This window comes from Natator depressus, chromosome 3 (genome assembly GCF_965152275.1).
Source record: "Natator depressus isolate rNatDep1 chromosome 3, rNatDep2.hap1, whole genome shotgun sequence".
Classification (NCBI taxonomy): domain Eukaryota; kingdom Metazoa; phylum Chordata; order Testudines; family Cheloniidae; genus Natator; species Natator depressus.
The window spans coordinates 114,919,825-114,938,979 of record NC_134236.1 but is presented as its reverse complement, the minus strand read 5'-3'; the positions used below and the strand labels follow the sequence as shown (position 1 = coordinate 114,938,979).

Sequence of the window (19,155 nt, the reverse complement as noted above, 5' to 3'; positions counted from 1 at the left end):
TTTTCAAAATCCCCAGAGTTTTTAAACTGTTGTACCTTTCATTAAAGCCAAAACAATTTGTAGTATTTTCCTGACACACCCACAAAAATGTTGATCTCGTAGTTTAAAATACAAATTGTTTAAGGGATAGGGAGTAACAGTTCCATTCTTCACACTATTTTTAGTCAGACACTTCATTTTCAATAGCTATTACTGTCACAAAGACAAACAATTGAACAAGGAATGTACTTTTTTAATTAACAAAGTGAAATGCATGGTGATCATTTGATCTCCAGAAGTTAAAAAAAAAGAAGAAATTATGGAGTTTTTAAAAGAGTTTATTTTTTAAAAGTCTTTATACTGCACTTAACTGTATGAATGTGGAACAAATACTAGACTCCATAAAACATATAAAATCTAAACATCCAAGTTTTCTGGAAAACAAATGCCTGAGGGAACACATCAAACGCAACAGACTTTTTCAAAACTGTGTAATCTACATGATGTATGGGAAAACAGCTGATATAACAAAACTGGTCATTCATAATAAAATTCAATGTAAAACAAAGTTTTAACAAGTTCATTAAATCCTTAAGAGTTCAAGGTTGCTAGAAGTACATTAGAATGCCTTCTAAGAAACCCTTCATGTTATTATGAAGTACTAATCTACATACACACGGAAAACCTCTAGTGATTGAACTCAAATTTATAGTTTTCACAGTAGCAGCCGTGTTAGTCTGTATTCGCAAAAAGAAAAGGAGGACTTGTGGCACCTTAGAGACTAACAAATTTATTTGAGCATAAGCTTTCGTGAGCTACAGCATCCGATGAAGTACTCATACAGACTAACACGGCTGCTACTCTGAAACCTGTCATTATGCAAGGCACTGAATTTAGCCGTATGGAGTGGAAATCTATCAACTTCATGAAAAAACTCGTACAGGAATGCATTCGATGAAGTGAGCTGTAGCTCACGAAAGCTTATGCTCAAATAAATTTGTTAGTCTTTAAGGTGCCACACGTACTTCTTTTCTTTTTGCAAATTTATAGTGAAATTAACGTACGTTTCTTTTTTGTAAGCTACTCTCAAACACCAATTTTTATTTTACTTTTTTTAAATTAAACACTATCAAGCAACAAAAATGCATTAATGTTTTTGTAGGGTCTAAATTATATCCCCTTCCATACGTCTGTTTCAATTCCATTTAACTAATCTGAGTCTGAAGGATAATAATTTTGTATTACATTATCTCTTGATTCATACTTATCAAGAGAGTTAAGGCAGTCATGGCTAGTTTTTCTTTTGCACTTACTTATCCCTTAATTCAGCAGCTAGTTTATTTTCTGCTACTCCAGCATAATAAAAAGTCATTATTTCTCTGAAACCCAGGAGCTTATTAATTGTTCTTGTATTACAAATTCTATATCACATGTCCTATTAAAAGTGACAAGAAATTCCAACATACATACTCTAAACTTGGCAATGGTTCTTATTCGGATCAAATGTTTAAGCCAACTTCTTTAAAGTGAGTCCCCCTTCTGCACCCCTCCCCCCCTCCCCCAGGAAAGTTTGAAGAAATAAAACAATGTTTGTGAAAGTTAAAGGAGCACTCCTGTGTTCACAGGACACTCTCTGCCACATCCTAGTCTCTGAGTCATCCCTGTAGGCAGTAAAACAAATCTGCAGCATAAAATGACCTGGATGCCACAAACACAAAGAAAGCCAATCACCAATATAGTCAACACGTACAGTTTAGCAACACCACTTCTTCCTACCTGTAATCGTTATGGTCCCCAGCATTTTTAAAACAACCCTGATAATAAATTTTCTCCTCAGAGTATGATGCTCCCTTATTTCTGTCCTGTGAAGCGTCAATATAATAATCAAGAGTGACACAGCAAAACAGCCTCTTGTGCTAACAAGAGCGCACTGAATCCTTCCTCCCCTGCCTGTGAGGAAAGCAAACTGAAGTGGCGTTGTTGCAGCAGTCCCTCTTACTTGACAGACAGCCCTTTGTGGTCCTTTCGGTTCTCAGCTGCTCGCTTTAGGACTAGAAGCAACTGACTCGGGTGGGCAGACCATGTGGTTCATTTTAAGGAAAACCCCTCCCCTTGCCCACTCCAGTTCCTGTTGTTGGCAAGCAGCCCGGCCCCTCATGTGGAGACCTGGGAATTGTTTAAATAAAGGCTGCTGAGATACACCTTAACTATTTTGTTTCCATATTTTACTACTTTTAAATCTTTCTTTTAAAAAAAAGTGTGAGGGAATTCCAGAAGTCTGCTACACATTGTGTTTCCTCTAGTCCTCTCTCTCCAGCCCAAATATCAGTTAAAATGTGGACACTATTTTGAATTGGGTTATTTAAGAATGACTTCTCAATTTAAAGAAAAATGGTGCAAAGGGAAAAAATAACCCCAAAACACTTCCTTCACTTTCAGGCTGGTTTCCTCACTACAACCTGCCTGCCTAGGTATCTGGGAAAAAGACTGCTAGACAGGACATATCTACTACAGATTTGCTATAAAGTCTGTTACCCATTTTCTTAGCAGAAGAAATATATTTTAAAAAACCTTTCTCAAGTATCTTGAACACAAAAACAGTCAGACCCCTGATCTCTCCCCCTGTCCACCCAAGTCCTCTTTAAAAGCCAAGTGTATCTTACTGTTAAGTATATTAGAAAAATAGTTTTGTATAGCTAGTATCTATGAAGCTGTTTTCTCCCCTCCCGTGTGGTTAAAAGGCACAGAGGAGACTTTTTACTTGGAAATCTCTACCCCAAATTGTCCTGTCAAGAAGGGTAGACGGGCGTTGCCCTTACTCCCCTTCCCACCTGCAGAAATCTTTGCACCCCCAAACCTGATGGTTTTCCTGGGATCTATATGGCTCCTGGTGATCCATGAGAAGCCAGGGTCATCCATGCAGAGGCCTTCTGTCGCCACGGTAGCTCTAACCTCCAGCACCAAACACCCTCTACCCTTAACTGCACCCTACCCTCTATGTCCTCCCTTCCAGAAACTCTCAGCTGGCCATGGAAAACCCTGAAGATACATGGGGCAAGAAGAAAAATTAATACAGCCTGGAGCCCAAACCTCTCAAGATGCCATGACCTAAATGTAAACTCCATGTGCAAAAAAGGTCCAAAAATAAAGGACAGGAAAAAATAATCCAGCAGGAACCTTGTAACACCCGTGGGATTCATTCATTTACTCGAAAGAACCTTCCTACCTATAACCTCAGTTTCATGGTTCTTTATTTCTCATTTTAAATAATCTGCAACAATAAAAGCAAGGGGACATCAAATTTGTGTGGAATGTAGGGAAGTTAAAAGAAAATGAGTGATGTTCCTCACATTGAGGGACATTTGAAAGTATTGTTAGGGCCCTGCCTCCACCCCTTCTGTTTACATATGCCTCAGGTCACATAGAGAACCCTCCTCCACCCCTTCTGTTTACATATGCCTCAGGTCACATAGAGAACCCTCTACATAGTCGAGAGAGGGAAGGCATGCTCTGCTGATGATCAACATTTCAGAAATGTAGTTTTTTACTTGCAAAACTGGCTTCCCAATAGTTGGCTATGCAGCTGTTTTTAAGATGGTGCCATTAGTAGCAATAGTTTTCACTTTGTGTAGGGTTTTTTTATTTCCTCTCAGTACCTTTCATAACCCCACTCCTCTTCCTCCCTTCCAAAGAGCAATTCTCTGGACATTTTTGGATTATGTTTGTTTCCCCTGTAATATAACTTTTATTACCAAGTAGGCCCAATCCTATTTCTGTTGACTTCAGTAAGAGCCTAATTAGGTCCAAATAATGGAACACCACTAGCACAAGCAGAAGAGTAGAAATTATAAGGGAATTTGTAGGATTTATAAGCCAAACTGCTCAAATACAATTTTCATGCTGCCAGTTTCCAGCAAGGAAAAGGCTGACCAATTTGGTCTCCTATAGCTATTTTGGTTCTGAGAGGAAGTTCCAGTCTGTTGTTCATCATGCATTCTAGTGTCATAAATTTCATATCTTTTAAATGCCTGGTTTTCAGAGTTTCTGTGCATCCACAACTCCAAATGAAATAAATGCAAGTTGCTAGTGCTTAGTATCTACAAAAAAACCCAGGCCTTTAGAAATGTTTTGCTTCTAGAACCATGAGCTCCAGTGCCTGAACAGTTATATGATCTCTGATTTCATTACATCTTACTTCAGTTTTAATTTTTATGACATACCTTAAACTTTAAGGTAATTTTTCCCTCCATCATGTGAGGTGTAGAGATTACCCAACCTCAGGATGAACCTATCCATTTAAAGTAAACTCTAACAAAAAACATACAGTTCTTACCATCTATGGAAGATAGTTATAAAATGAAAGAGCCAAATACAATATAGATCCATGTGAAATGGACAGTTGCTGTATTTGGGAGCAAAATATTAATCTCCCCAAATACTTAGTGCTTCATCATGGAGCTAGGCAAACTCACACAACTTTGCATTCTTTACAATCCATTTAATAATTAAAGGAATGCAAGGCAGTTGATGGGATTTGCTGATAATTACTCTTTTATAAAGGAGGAAGAGGTAGAGTAAAGAGGATAGAACATGTACTAGTAGTCAGACAATGGAAAAAAACATAGTTGTAAAGTAGCCCTTATGAAAATGGTTAAAAGCTTGTTTAATTTGTTTTTATGTTTGTAAAGCCATGGGAAACAGAACATGGCTGACTGTCAAAGAACTCAATTTAGAGATAGTCTACTTTGATCTATTCTCTCAAAAGTAATCAGGGACAAGCTGTGGAGTTCATCTGATTAGTTACTGTGTCTGGGTTTACAATGAAGAGACTCTATCAATCAAGATAAAAAAACCCCAAAAGATCCAGAATAAAAACAAAGCATCAGCATACAATACAGATGACCCCCTATTACATTAATTGAACAAGATTTGTGGTAAATCATTGCCTTTAGAGGATTTTAAAACCATAAACACAAACAGCATTGAGGCCTTCCTTAGTACAATTTTTAAAATATTTTTAAATCAGGGAATGTTTAAGTAGAACAGTCGTTCTCAACCAGGGGTAGATGTACCCCTGGGGGTATGCAGAGGTCTTCCAGGAGATACATCAAGTCATCTAGATATTTGCTTAGTTTTACAACAGGCTACATAAAAAGCACTAGTGAAGTCAATACAAACTAAAATTTCATACAGACAATGACTTGTTTATAGTACTATTTTTCTATAGTAAATAATAAGTACAATATAGTGAAATGTAAGTACAATATTTATATTCCAATTGATTTATTTTATAATCATATGGTAAAAATGAAAACATAAGCAATTTTTCAGTAATAGTGTACTGTGACACTTTTGTATTTTTATATTTGATTTTATAAGCAAGTAGTTTTTAAGTCAGGTGAAATTTGGGGGCAAATCAGGCTCCTAAAAGGGGTAGAGTAGTCTGGAAAGGTTGAGAGCCACTGAAATACAATGTATGAAAAATGTTTCCCAAGGACTTGTCTCTACACGCAAACTGTCACCAAAATTATTAAATCAGTTTTATTTTACAATTTTGTTGTTTTGGTGAAAATCTATTACATTTATTTTGGATTAAGGCCTGATCTACACACAGTTTTTGTATTGGTATAATTATATTGGTTAGGTCATGTGATTTTTTTTTCCCTGATAGTTATATCTAGACAACCTCTCGTTTGGGAATAAATGATCCTGTGGCCTGGCCTACACTAGGAATTTACATCGGTACAACTACATCTCTCACGAGTGAGAAAAATCCATACCCCTGGAAATGTAGCTATACCGACCTAACCCCCCAGTGTAGATAGCAGCAGGTCAACAGCAGAATTCTTCCATCAACCTACCACTGCCTCTCAGGGATGTGGATTACTTACATTGACAGGAGAATCCATCTTATCAGTGTAGGTAATGGCTTCACTGAATCACCAAGTTTTTGCCATCTATGGACGATGACAGTTATAAAATGAGGGAGCCAAATACAACACAGATCCACGTGAAACAGACAATCGCAGTAAACACATGTGGAAACATAGATATGCCTTTAGGAAAACTTCAGACACTTTAGGACAACTTCAGAAAATTAGTGATGGACATTCAGCCAAGAGTCTTGTCTAGACACAGAATTGTACTGATTTAACTAAGTGTGATTTTTAAACCATTTAGTTAAATCTTTTCAGTTGTGTTGCTTGATACTTATATCAGTTTAAACTCGATTTACATTGGTTTAACTTGTACAGGTAAATTTGCAGGAATGATCTAAATGATATAATTAGTTTTAAACCAATTTAAGAATTAAATAAAATTGTTTTTTAAAGTCCTTAATTACTTCAGTAGCAGTTTATTGTAAACAAGTCTTAATGGGTGTATTTTATTTCTCTTTCCTTGGTGAATTTATGGATATTCCTTCTGGCTTTCACGTTTAGTCTCTTTTCCTCAACGTAACATGTTCATACAACTTGTATTGTCGAGGAGACCCCATTGCTGGAAATACAAGAAAGTGAACCCTATATTTTAAGATTAATTTATAGTGTATGTAAATGTATGGTAAGTGTTTTGATCATAAAAGGCTTAATGTACATAGTGCCTTGTTTCCTCTATAAATATTGTGTTAGGAGTTTACTTTAACAAGCTTTGTTGTTTAAAATCTGATGGATAATTTTACTGATAGATGAAAATTATTGCATGGTATTGTAAAAATATGAGCTGAACCGATACGTCACCTTCCAGAACCATTCAGATACAGGGAACCCATGGAAATATTCCATTCATTGTACAGATTCTTCACACATACTAAAAATATCCATATGTAGCCAAGTTGCCTAATACAAAGTCCACTGACTCGAACTATGAAGAATGAGATAAATATACACACAAGAGAAGTTTAGCCAACCGAGAGGCTGAAAAATGGAAGAGATGCTTCATTTTTCCCCCTTCATAATCCAGAATAGACAACCACATGGCACACAGATTTGCCTTTAGAACAACTTCAGAAAATAAGTTATGGACATTTAGCCAGTAGCGAATAAAGTTAAAAAAATTAAAAATACATTTTCCCTAAATATAATTTTGATTGAATAGCAAGCAAATATGGTGCTCTCTCTATATATATATTCCAACAGAACAACAAGGAAAGACAAGCACCAGACCACACAGAAGCAGAAAATTTGACACTTAAAAGTAAAGGCACTTAAAATTTAGGGATAATTATTTTACAGAGCTATCAATGATACCGTTTATGATAGAAATGTGTGCACATGTTATGTTGGCGACAGCTGACAAAATGAAAACCAGACTGAAATTTTCATACATTCACTACAAGAAAGGACAGAAACACAGCACTTAAATCTCTCATAATTAGTTTAGGGAAGATACGGTAATTTTAAACCCTACCTTTAAGAATTCTAAATATCTTTTTTTTGTAAAAAGATCTCAAAAAGATATTGTTTTTTTTAATGTACTAGCATTAATCTATAAAGAGAACACTGTCCTATTAAAACCCCTTTTTTATCCAATATTATCTTTTTATTAAAATATAAAGAGCAATTTGCTCCATGGGTATACGGGATTATAAACATTCTGTCCAACTAAAATTAATGCTTATCTATATATGTAAAAAGTTAAATTTAAATTAGTCAGGTATGTAGGCATCATATACAGCAAATAAAATGCACTGGGCGAAATCTCGGACCCAACGGGAGTTTTGCCATTGACTTCAGTGAGGTCAGGATTTCACTCTGTATATCTTTCTTCAGAGCTCTGCTATACAGGATAAATTCAAAACATATGAAATACGGACAAGTCCCACTTTACATTTGACACTACAATTTTGTCTGAGTTTGTTATTACACTGTTTAATTTGAGAAAAGCAAATGGTGTCAAGCAAAACACTGTGCTTTATACAATCATTACAATGTATTACATGTGAGCAATTTAACTGGAGACCATTTTTCCCTCCAGGTATTATTTTTGCATCTCTTCATTATAATTTTCTTATTTAGATGCCTTAAGATTTGTTTGTCCTTCCCTTATTGTTCTACAAATATCTGCTATCCAAGGCCCTGATTTTGCAAGCTGCCCTGCAGCAGAGTCTCTGTGTTAGCAGAGAAATCTGCCTGCATGGACTTGCAGGGTTAGAGACCAAATTAGTATTCACGGACCTAGACAGAAGAGTGATAGGCCTGGGGATAGATACCAGCACAGTTTGGCCAAGCAATGTGAGTAGGAGCCAGTTGTGTTAGAACAACTGTGGTGGCCTAGTCTAGGATCCTGGCTAAAGTATGCTTGTGATAACCCAGTCTGACCTCCCACCAACACTGGCTACACAAATCAGGCTTGGAGTGCTGTTTGCCTACAAATATGCTTAGACCATTTTTAAGCACAGTTCTTAAATTCTGTTGAAAGGGCCATATAGAGCGAGCCATAATCTATCTATATTTTACCATTAAACTTGTGGTTCTACCACACCTCAGCTTCTGACAACTCCCATAAAGTGCTTTTCATAAAGCTTTTAGTGCTTTTTATAAAGCCCCAGCTCTTTGAGTCATGTTGATTATCTGAGAATCTCAGCTTTCATTTAAAAATAAAAAGTATGTTTTTAGCCCTTGTGGCTGCAGAGATAAGCTTGAAAATATGGCTCAAATGTAATCTAAAGGCTCCAAACCCAGAAGGCAAATAAAAAGAACACCCAAACTGATTATTAAAAATCTTGCGATTTTTAAACTAATGTCAAGACTTTTGGGGCCTAGATCCGGGCTCTGGAGCCACCTGGGCTCTTCAGAAGTTAATATGCGGCTCCTTGTATAGGCACCGACTCCGAGGCTGGAGCTATAGGCACCAACTTTCCAATGTGCTGGCAGGTGCTCACTGCTCAACCCCTGGCTCTGCCACAGGACCTGCCCCAACTCCACCCCTTCCCGCCCCCTCCCCGAGCCTGCTATGCCCTCACTCCTCCCCCTCCGAGCCTCCTGCATGCCACAAAACAGCGGGAGGTGCGGGGAGGCCAGCGGGGCTGCAGGTGGGCAGGAGGCACTAGGAGCGGGGAGTGGGGGTGGGGGTGTGAGCTGATGGGGGGCTGCCGACGTATTACTGTGGCTCTTTGGCAATGTACATCGGTAAATTTTGGCTCCTTCTCAGGCTTAGGTTGGCCACCCCGGGCCTAGATCATTAATTTTGAATGCTTGGAGTTGGCAATACTGCAACCTCCTTTCAATGGCCTGTAAAGAGACATAGATCCAGAAAATTTGCTTGCTATAGATACAGATTGCAGTTACTGTTAGTGGAACATCAATGGGGGTGGGGGTGGGGAGATGGATAAAGAAGTAAACGAGGCTGAACACCCCCACACAAATATCCCTCCTTGGAGGCAGAGCCTGAACACACAGAGACTGACTCCAGTTGTTGCTAAAGATGCCAGTCACTGGGGAACAGGATAGGCTCCACTCCCACCTCTGCTAGTTCTGCATACCAGAGGGAGATATTGCACAGATACTAGGACTGTACTAAGGGAGCTACAAAGGTTTTTCATTTTCATTCCTTTGTTTTCCTCTGCATTCCTTTGCACAGGAAGGGAGCAGAAAGGCCTTAGCTTTCAAACGAAAACACAGCATGTTTGCTAGCCTTCCTCACCCATCAACTTTGTAAGTTATTCTTTGGTTACAAGCTCTTTTAAAAGAACATTAAAAACAAGTCCTGGCTCTGTGCCAAATTATGCTTAAAGGTGGGTATAGTTTTAGCTTCATAGAATAAATTGTGCAGATTATCCTTGTCCAAAATACCATAACCTCTCCCTATACATTCCCACTCCGAAATACATTAAAGTATTGTAGCTTGGGGAAGGAAAACTATTTAAAAAACAAAAGTTTTACAGGTCCAGAGTATTAAATATGTTGCACTTTTTAAAAAAGAAAAAATAATCTCACTATTTCTGGGAAAGTAAAATATACAGCCAAATGAAGCCATCTCTGAAGGGCTCCTGGAGTCCACGGATGTGCCTGCTATAAGGTGGTGTACGTTGGATTTCTTGCAGTTTGTGGTTACTACTGTCTTGTACCAAACTCTGAAGTTTAACTTATTCCTATTAAATATTTGGAATAAGCCTTTTTCCACAGCATGATACATATTCCAAAGAAAATCAATTACTGATATTAAATACATGCCATTGCGCTGCATGTTTGTTTGTTTTTTAAAAAACATGGGGTTAACTATGAATTTGTCATGACTGAGCATCCATGAACAAAATCTTGTCAGGTCAATTAAAAGGTTTATCTTAAAATTAAAACTTTTTTTTTTTTTCCAGTGGTGATACAGTTTTTCCCAGACTAAACACCACTTGGAGACTTCTGCATTCAGAGTCAGAACACTATGCAAGTGTTGCCAAAATATAAGACAAAAAAAGGACAGAACCTCAAGCAGCTGTCACAGGCCTCGTCTTTGCTGCTAAAAAATATGTATTTTTTATCTTGGGGGCAACTAATGCATGAGAGCTATCCTGAGGTAAAAACATAGCGAAGACAAGGCTGTGAGGTAAACTAGGCAAGTTCAGCACTTTGCCCTCACGCTTGGGGTTGACCTCAATCCTTGGAAAAACTAAAGTGTCTGGTCTTCATTGGGATAACTCACATGGGTTAATTACCCCAAGGTTAAAAAATACACTCTTTTTTAACAGTGATGAGGCCACAGATGCAGACCCACAGTAGAAATTCGTCCCTGCCCTATAACCCTTTGTGTTTGTGCCAACTTTTCCCTTTCTTTGCTGTACGAAGCCTTGTTTGTTTGTATGTTGGCAGATCTTTTTTCTTGTTTTTCACTTTAAAAATATATAGAAATTCCAGTTTTGTCTTCCATGGCTTTGCTGCGGGGCTACCTAATGGATTCAGAGAACTTTAATTCAAGGGTCAGGGTACAGAATCTTTAACAAAAAAATCTTTTCTTCCAGTTGTGTGGTGTGTGTTAGCAAAAAACAAAAAGAGACACAGTAGTGGAAATTGCAATGCCAGATAATTGCAATGCCAGATATTTATTGTACTGAGCAACATCAGCATCAGGCTGCAGCTTGTAAATTATGGGGGGGAGGGGGGAGGGAAGCGGGAGGAAGAAAGGCAGAAATGGCAATTAGATGCCTAACTCCTATCAAGCTTTCCATAGGAGTTAGGCATCAAACTGCTATTTCTGTCTTTTAATTTGTCCACCCACTACTGCTGGACACTCAGACTAAAGCACTTATTTAGCAGGCATAAAAACTGTCACACTGCATTCTATTGCACATTTGAAAGTGAGTGATATTTATTGTGATGGCCCACTTGACAGTTAGAGGGGGGAAAGCTTGGATCTGTCCATAGCACCTACTGCAAGTCAACACATTCAGGGCTGGAAATCTGCCATTGATAATAATCTGAGCCCTAATATTCCCCCAGATTTCAAAAGTCAACTCCCACTATCTCTTTATCAGCCAGCCTTAATTTTACAATTAAATTAAAGGTGTAATACTGCTTTTCCCTCACCTCCATTGAAGCTCCCTGCACCTTTCCAAACAAGGTTCTCCTGGGTCATCATCCAGGAGAAATCAGCATGTACCACCATTTAAATTGTTGGAGCCTTCCCTTCCCCCACTGAAACCCTTGGTGTATGTCTACACTGCACGCTCCTTTCAGTGGTATGTAGCATACATACATGGCTAGGCTCCCTTAGCACAAGTATAAATAGCAGTTTAGACAGTGAGGCACTGCTTAGGGGAGTAAAGACACTCTTGAACCCTGAGGGTATGCACTCTCTACATGCCCAAGCAGTGCCTCCCTGCCCTACGTTGGTATTTTTATCAGTTTAGTGGTCCACTGCCTCCCAGGTGCTGGAGAATTTCCCTGCCACTTGGAGCTTTCAGAGTCTTTCTCCACTGCAGGGAAAGACTCTTGCAACAGAGACCTGCCAGAACCAGCAACTTCCGACTGCAGGAGTCCTTCCCTGTGGCAGGGAAAGGCTCCAGAAGCTCCCTGTTGCAGGAGTCTTTACCTTCTTCCTCCCACCTACCAGAGCCTTTCACTGATGCGTACAGAGGCAGATTTACAATGAAACACACATTGCCCTGGCACAGAGCCCCCCAACTACAGGGGGCCCCAGGGCTGGGCAGCCCAGCACCCCGGGCTCCTGCTGGCTGCCGGGACCCCTGCTGGCCAGACCCTGCACCCCAACCCCCAGCCCACTCCTGCACCCTAACGCCCTGCCAGACCCCAACCCTGAGTCTTCTCCCACATCCTAACTCCTGGCCAGACCCCACACCGCAATGGTTTTTTAACGTTTTTTTTATAAAGCGCTCTTATCCAAAGCACTTTACAATTCTTAGCTAATGGTGCAAACAATATTTGGAAAGATCATTAAGAGACCCTTAGCAATATTCAAGTGGTCTGTGAAAAAAAAGTTAGACTACAGAAACAATCAAGGTACTTCACTTTATTTTCATTTACTTCCTATTACTTATAATATAGGAGAAGCATGAAGAGAAAAAAGAATGAAAAGCAGGGTTGGGGAGAGAAGAATGTTCTTTTTCTTGGCCCCAGGGGGGGACCCCAAAAATGAAGCTGAGCACAGGGCCCCACTAACTCTAAATCCGCCACTGGATGCGTAGCTACACACAACAGTGAGGATGCAGCCTACTTTTCAATAAGGCATGTAGCTACACATACCCTACACAACGCCACAAGAGGTGTGCAGCATAGACACAGCTTTAGAAGAAACATTTTTCAGATGCCTCTGTTGGGTGTTTATGTGGGTCTTGATACCTTCAAGAAGTAACCTTATCATAGACTATTTGCACTGACCCACAGCCCATTCTAAACTTCTAAAATAAAACAGGAGGACTTGTGGGACCTTAGAGACTAACAAATTTGTTTGAGCATAAGCTTTCGTGGGCTACAGTCCACTTCATCGGATGCATAGAATGGAACATATAGTGAGAAGATATATATATATACATACAGAGAACATGAAAAAGTGGAGTAAGAGGCTAATTAATTAAGATGAGAAAAAAAAACTTTTTCTCCTGCTGATAATAGCTCATCTTAATTAATTAGCCTCTTACTCCACTTTTTCGTGTTCTCTGTATGTATATATCTATCTTCTTACTATATGTTCCATTCTATGCATCCAATGAAGTGGGCTGTAGCCCACGAAAGCTAATGCTCAAATAAATGTGTTAGTCTCCAAGGTGCCACAAGTCCTCCTGTTCTTTTTGCAGATACAGACTAACATGGCTGCTACTCTGCAACCTAAAATAAAACAAAAACACTGGTTAAGAGACAGCATTTTGATACTGCTGCTTCATTTTTCAAAAAAAGGCTGTATAGAGTATCCTCAGAGACTGAGAATTGCAACCGTTAAGACTCCTTTGGAAGGAAAAAGAAGTATGCTGCTGAAAAAGCAATGCAACACGCATTAATATTTCTTTCAATCTTTTGCTTTGTTTTTCCTTTTCAGACCCCACCAGTACTAGGAGAAGGAACCCAGAAAAGTTGGTCCATCACAGGCCAGATAAGTGAGCAGCAGTCCAGTATCTAAAGGGGAAGAGCACTTGGCAAAATAAGGGGGAACCAGCACAGAAACTTGGATGACATCTCAGTGGAATTGCAAAAGGAAATGAGAACACTGATCAGCATATTAAATGGAGCTGAAGAGACAAATTCAAAGAGGATAATGCTGCTTATAAGCCTTCAGGGCTGATACAGAGATAAGATCTCTGAGCCATAAGGGGAATAGATCTCTGAGCCATAAGGGGAATCATGACAGAGAGATGAGGCAATAGATATTTGTAGGGAGACCATGAGATTACAGGAACTCTGTGAGATAGCTCCTGCAGACGATGTACCATCCTCAAGTACCTCAGTATGGCGCTCCTCATACACACAGGCAGATTCACTTACAGTGGCACATCACAGAACAGCCTCAACATGTATTGTCTCATTTTCTCCTCCCCATTCTACAGTTAGACTATAGCTAGGACTAGGAGAACAGAAACCAAAATACAGCGCATTTCCTCTCTTCACAATGCCTGACAGTGGATTGACTGGTTTTTGTTTACATTTGTTTTGGTCCAGTGCTGCCAGACATAGTTATTGCAGCCAGGCTGCCTGTTTGTTGTTAAATAAAGTTGCTTTTCTATCTCTTTGTCACGATGTTATGTGACAAACTGATGTTACATGACATTAAGAACAGTGATAGTCATAGTCATACTGGCAATGATACGGAAACAAAATGAATTTATTAACCTTCAAATCAAATTCATTAAGCAGAAAATGAAAGCCTAGCATTCCCTGGCCTACAGGATACTATATCCTAATGATTGTCACCTTCAGAATCTATTGTATTTACACATGAGCATTTGAGAAACATTGCTCATAAATTAATGTATATTATCCATCAAAATACATCGAGACATACAGTAACTAGCAACTCATGAAACCATCCACAAACACCATGCAAAAGCAAATTTGCAATGCAAACAGTATGCTAAGCATGGTTCAAACCTCACCATTCTCCTGGACAACAACTACTACATGACATACTCCCTTCATTTCCAAAATAAGTATGTAGATTACCTTTAATAAGGGTAACATGCCCGGTACTGAGAATGGCATAACAGACCTTTGGTGCATGTCTGGTTACATATAATCAGCACCAAGGTTTGAGACCTCTTCAGTCTACAATCTGTTAAACAATTCATCCTTGCTTTCATAAATTTTATGTAGAACGGAGGAAATGGTTACTTACGAACAGTGACTACTTGTCTCCAAATGTATTGCCTTGATACACATCCTTCTTTCTCTATGCAGACAGAAGGAGAAAGACAGTATCTCCTATGAACCCAGAACTGAATAAGCCTCCAGGGTTGTGCCTAGACACACAAACTTTCCAATTTTAGCCTCTAACGTAAAGACACCCTGTGAACAACAGCTAAAGGCTAAGTGGTGAGAGAGTTTAGAACTTTTGTCCCAGAACATGTAACAGAACACATATATATGGGCCCAGACTCATGCTCAGAGACTGAAAGCAAGTATTAGCTCTTTGTAAAAGCACAAGGCAGAGACAATGAAGCTATTTATGATTCGAGATTACTAACTTTACTAATCCCACTTCAGAATGAGTGCCATGATAAGACCTTCGGTTGTAGTCCCACTGATTATTACTAGGGCTGTCAAGCATTTAAAAAAATTAATCACAATTAAAAAAATCAATTATGATTAATCACACTGTTAAACAGTAATAGAATACCATTTATTTAAATATTTTGGGTGTTTTCTACAATTTCAAATATATTGATTTCAATTACAACACAGAATACAAAGTGTACAGTACTCACTTTATATTTATTTTTGATTACAAATATTTGTGCTGTAAAAAACAAAAGCAATAGTATATTTTTGAATTCACCTCATACAAGTACTGTAGTGCAATCTCTGTATCATGAAAGTTGAATTTACAAATGTAGAATTATGTACAAAAAATAACTGCATTCAAAGATAAACAATGTAAAACTTTAGAACCTACAAGTCCACTCAGTCCTACTTCTTGTTCAGCAGTCACTAGGACAAACAATTTTATTTACATTTGCAGGAGATAATGCTGCCCTCTTCTTGTTTACAATGTCACCTGAAAGTAAGAACAGATGTTCTCATGGCACTCTTGTAACCGGTGTTGTAAGATATTTATGTGCCAGATGCACGAAAGATTCATATGTGGCTTCATCTTCAACCACCATTCTGGAGGACATGCATCCATGCTGATGACAGGTCCTGCTCGATGACTATCCAAAGCAGTGCAGACTGACACATGTTCACTTTCATCATGTGAGTCAGATGCCACCAGCAGAAGGTTGATTTTCTTTTTCGATAGTTCGGGTTCTGTAGTTTCTGCATCGGAGTGTTGCTCTTTTAAGACTTCTGAAAACATGCTCCATGCCTCGTCTCGCTCAGATTTTGGAAGGCACTTCAGATTCTTAAATCTTGGGTCGACTGCTGTAGCTATCTTTAGAAATCTCAAATTGGTACCTTCTTTGCATTTTGTCAAATCTGCAGTGAAAGTGTTCTTAAAACGAACAACACGTGCTGGGTCATCATCCGAGATTGCTATAATATGAAATACATGGCAGAATGCTGGTAAAACAGAGCAGGAGACATACTATTCTCCCCCAAGGAGTTCAGTCAAAATTTAATAATGCATTATTTTTTTAACTAGCATCATCCGCATGGAAGCATGTCCTCTGGAATGGCAGCCGAAGCATGAAGGGGTGTATGACTGTTTAGCATATCTGACACGTAAATACCTTGTAATGCCTGCTACAAAAGTGCCATGTGAATGCCTGTTCTTACTTTCAGGTGACATTGTAAATAAGAAGCTGGCACCATTATCTCCCCTAAATGTAAACAAACTTGTTTGTCTTCGTGATTGGCTGAATAAGAAGTAGGACTGAGTGCACTTGTAGGCTCTAAAGTTTACATCAGTGGTGGGCAAATTGTGGCCTGCGGCTGCATGTGGATTGGCCGGGAATGGCGAACCGCAGCCACTGGGAGTTGTGGGTGGCCGTGCCTGCAGACGGTTAATGTAAACGAACTGTCTCGTGGCCCGCCAGCGGATTACCCTGATGGGCCGTGTGCTGGCCGCAGGTTGCCTACCACTGTTTTACATTCTTTTGTTTTTGAGTGCAGTTATGTAATAAAAAAAATCTACATTTGTAAGTTGCACTTTCACGACAAAAAGATATTGCATCATCGTATTTGTATGAGGTGAATTGAAAAATACTGTTTCTTTTGTTTATCATTTTTACAGTGCAAATATTTGTCATTAAAATTATAATATAAATTGAGCACTGTACACTTTGTATTGTGTTGTAATTTAAATTAATATATTTGAAAATGTAGAAAAACTTCCAAAAATAATTAATAAATTTCAGTTAGTATTCTATTTTTTAACAGTGTAATTAAAACTGCGATTAATCACCATTAATTTTTTTAATCACAATTAATTCTTTAGAGTTAATCACATGAGTTAATTGCGATTAATCAATAGCCTTAATTATAACAGTAAAGAAAGTCATTTGTTATCTCCTTATGATGTTGGTGTATCAGAGGCACGAGTGCCCTGAAAGTTGGTGTCCAGGGACAGCAACAAGGTAGAGTTCCTAAAAGTTTAGTATACTTCAGAGTGTAATCTTCGGGAGCTTCTGTGATTGACATGACAACCTGCTGAAGAGACAGAAATTTAAAAACAGCTAGCCAGATCAAGTGGATGACCCCTTTGGAGAGAATTCAACTGAATATCAACTCGCTCACTTTGGGTGTCAAAGTCACTACCAGCAGGGTTAGTCTTCATGTGTGAACATGAAGTCACTGAAAATGTTAAGCAAACAAAGGCCTTTTTTTGTTTGGTTGTTTGTTTTAAAGATTACATTGAGACTGGCCCAGGTAAATGTTAGGGTATGCCTTCACTAGGAACATTAAAGCGCTGCTGTGTAGTCGGCACCAGTGCTGGGAGAGAGTTCTCCCACCCCCACGAGGGGAATAGCTACCAGCTACATGGGAGCGCGGCTCCCAGCGCTGGTGAACTGTCTACACTGGCACTTTACAGCGCTGAAACTTGCAGCGCTCAGGGCTGTGTTTTTTCACACGCCTGAGCCAGAAAGTTGCAGAGCTGTATGTAAAGTGCCAGGGGTAGACAAGCCCCTTGTCAAGCAAAAGTGGGAGGAGACAGTGGCGGATTAATAATTTTGCTGCCCCTAGGCCCTGAAATAATGGCGGCCCCCAGATGAACTTGTTTTTAGTTTTTTTACAAATTAGCGCTGTCATTGGTGGTTTCAATACACGCTATGATTGGTAGAATCATGGCGTCCATAGACACCGACTCCATGGGTGCTCCGGAGCTGGAGCATCCACGGAGAAAAATTGGTGGGTGCAGAGCATCCACCGGCAGCTCCCCACCCCAGCTCACCTCTGCTCCAACTCCGCCTCCTCCCCTGAGCGTGCTGCCAGGTCCTGCTTCTCCCTGCTCCCTGCCAGCGCTTGTGCGCAAAACAGCTTCACGTGGCTGGGAGGGAGGGGGGAAGAGGGGGGACGCCGCGTGCTCAGGGGAGGAGGTGGGGCTGGGGTGGGGATTTGGGGAAGGGGACCAATTGGGGCAGGGAGGGGGCGGAGTTGGGGCGGGGGCGGGGTGGCGGGGGGGCGCGAGCACCCACCGGTGCCTGGGGAAGTTGGCGCCTCTGGCTGCTATTATAAATTTGTTGGCCTAGGTGATAATACACCGCTGGGAGGAAGATATTGGGGATGAGAAGAATATTGTAAAAAGTACTCTTCCTCCTCTTTGCAATCCTGGCAAGTGGTCTCTGCTCTGCTGGTCCAGGACCGCAGCCTTCCCCACACCTTGCACCTTGGTGTCTCAGGCCCCTTGGCTGTGCAAGAAGCTGTCTCCAGCCCTCTTCTCAGTGCTGCCCTAGCCCTAATCCCAACCTTATCCCGCCTTAATTTCCAGCAACTGTAAAAATAAAGTTTAAAAAATGAAACAAACATTAAAAATAAAAATTGTTAAACAATGTGAAAAATCTTAACAATGAAAGTTGATATTTATCATCAAAATTAGAAAAAATAAAAATAAAATTCTGCCAAGCCTAGATATGGTTAAAGGAATATAGATGGCCTTGAGTATACCATACCATAAAGCCTTTCCCCTTATGGCTGAAATACCCAAAGCAGACTTCCTCCAAGATGCAAGCAGACACAAATCAGATACTGTATACTGAAATCTTGCCTCTAGAGCTTACACTCGTCAGTAACCAGGTGTTCAGAAGGAAGTGCCACAGGACAGATTGGGATGAGGTGCCCTAACTGAGAGAGAGCTCCTTTGTGGCTACATCATTAATCTGATGAGTGTCCACTATTACCTGCAGCCTGAAGAATATTCCTAGAGTCAAAAGGGGTCTAAGAGACTGTCACACTCTTGCCTCTCCTCACTTTGGAAAAGCCTCTTGCTATTAATGGAACTGATGGGTAAGCATGCAGGAGTTTCCCTCCCATGAAAGGAGCATGTATGCCCAGGCAGCACAAACTTCTAGCTTTGAGAGAAGCAAACTGACAGTGCTTCTTCCAGCTGAGTGGAAAAAATCTGATCTACTATGCCCTGATTTGA

The 19,155-nt window shown here is 39.8% G+C and overlaps 1 protein-coding gene across 3 annotated transcripts in view; it reads right to left on the bottom strand.

Moving 5' to 3' along the window:
- AKAP12 (A-kinase anchoring protein 12) overlaps positions 1-19,155 on the bottom strand; it is a 127,396-nt gene that overhangs the window by 33,720 nt on the left and 74,521 nt on the right. Inside the window, exon 1 of one of the 3 annotated variants that reach the window (XM_074948615.1) lies at positions 1,756-2,029. The exons of the other annotated variants lie outside the window; for them this stretch is intronic. Coding sequence (XP_074804716.1) covers positions 1,756-1,780 — 25 coding nt within the window. The 5' untranslated portion in view covers positions 1,781-2,029. Of the gene's footprint in view, positions 1-1,755; positions 2,030-19,155 lie in introns of those variants that run through there. 3 annotated transcript variants of the gene reach the window in all.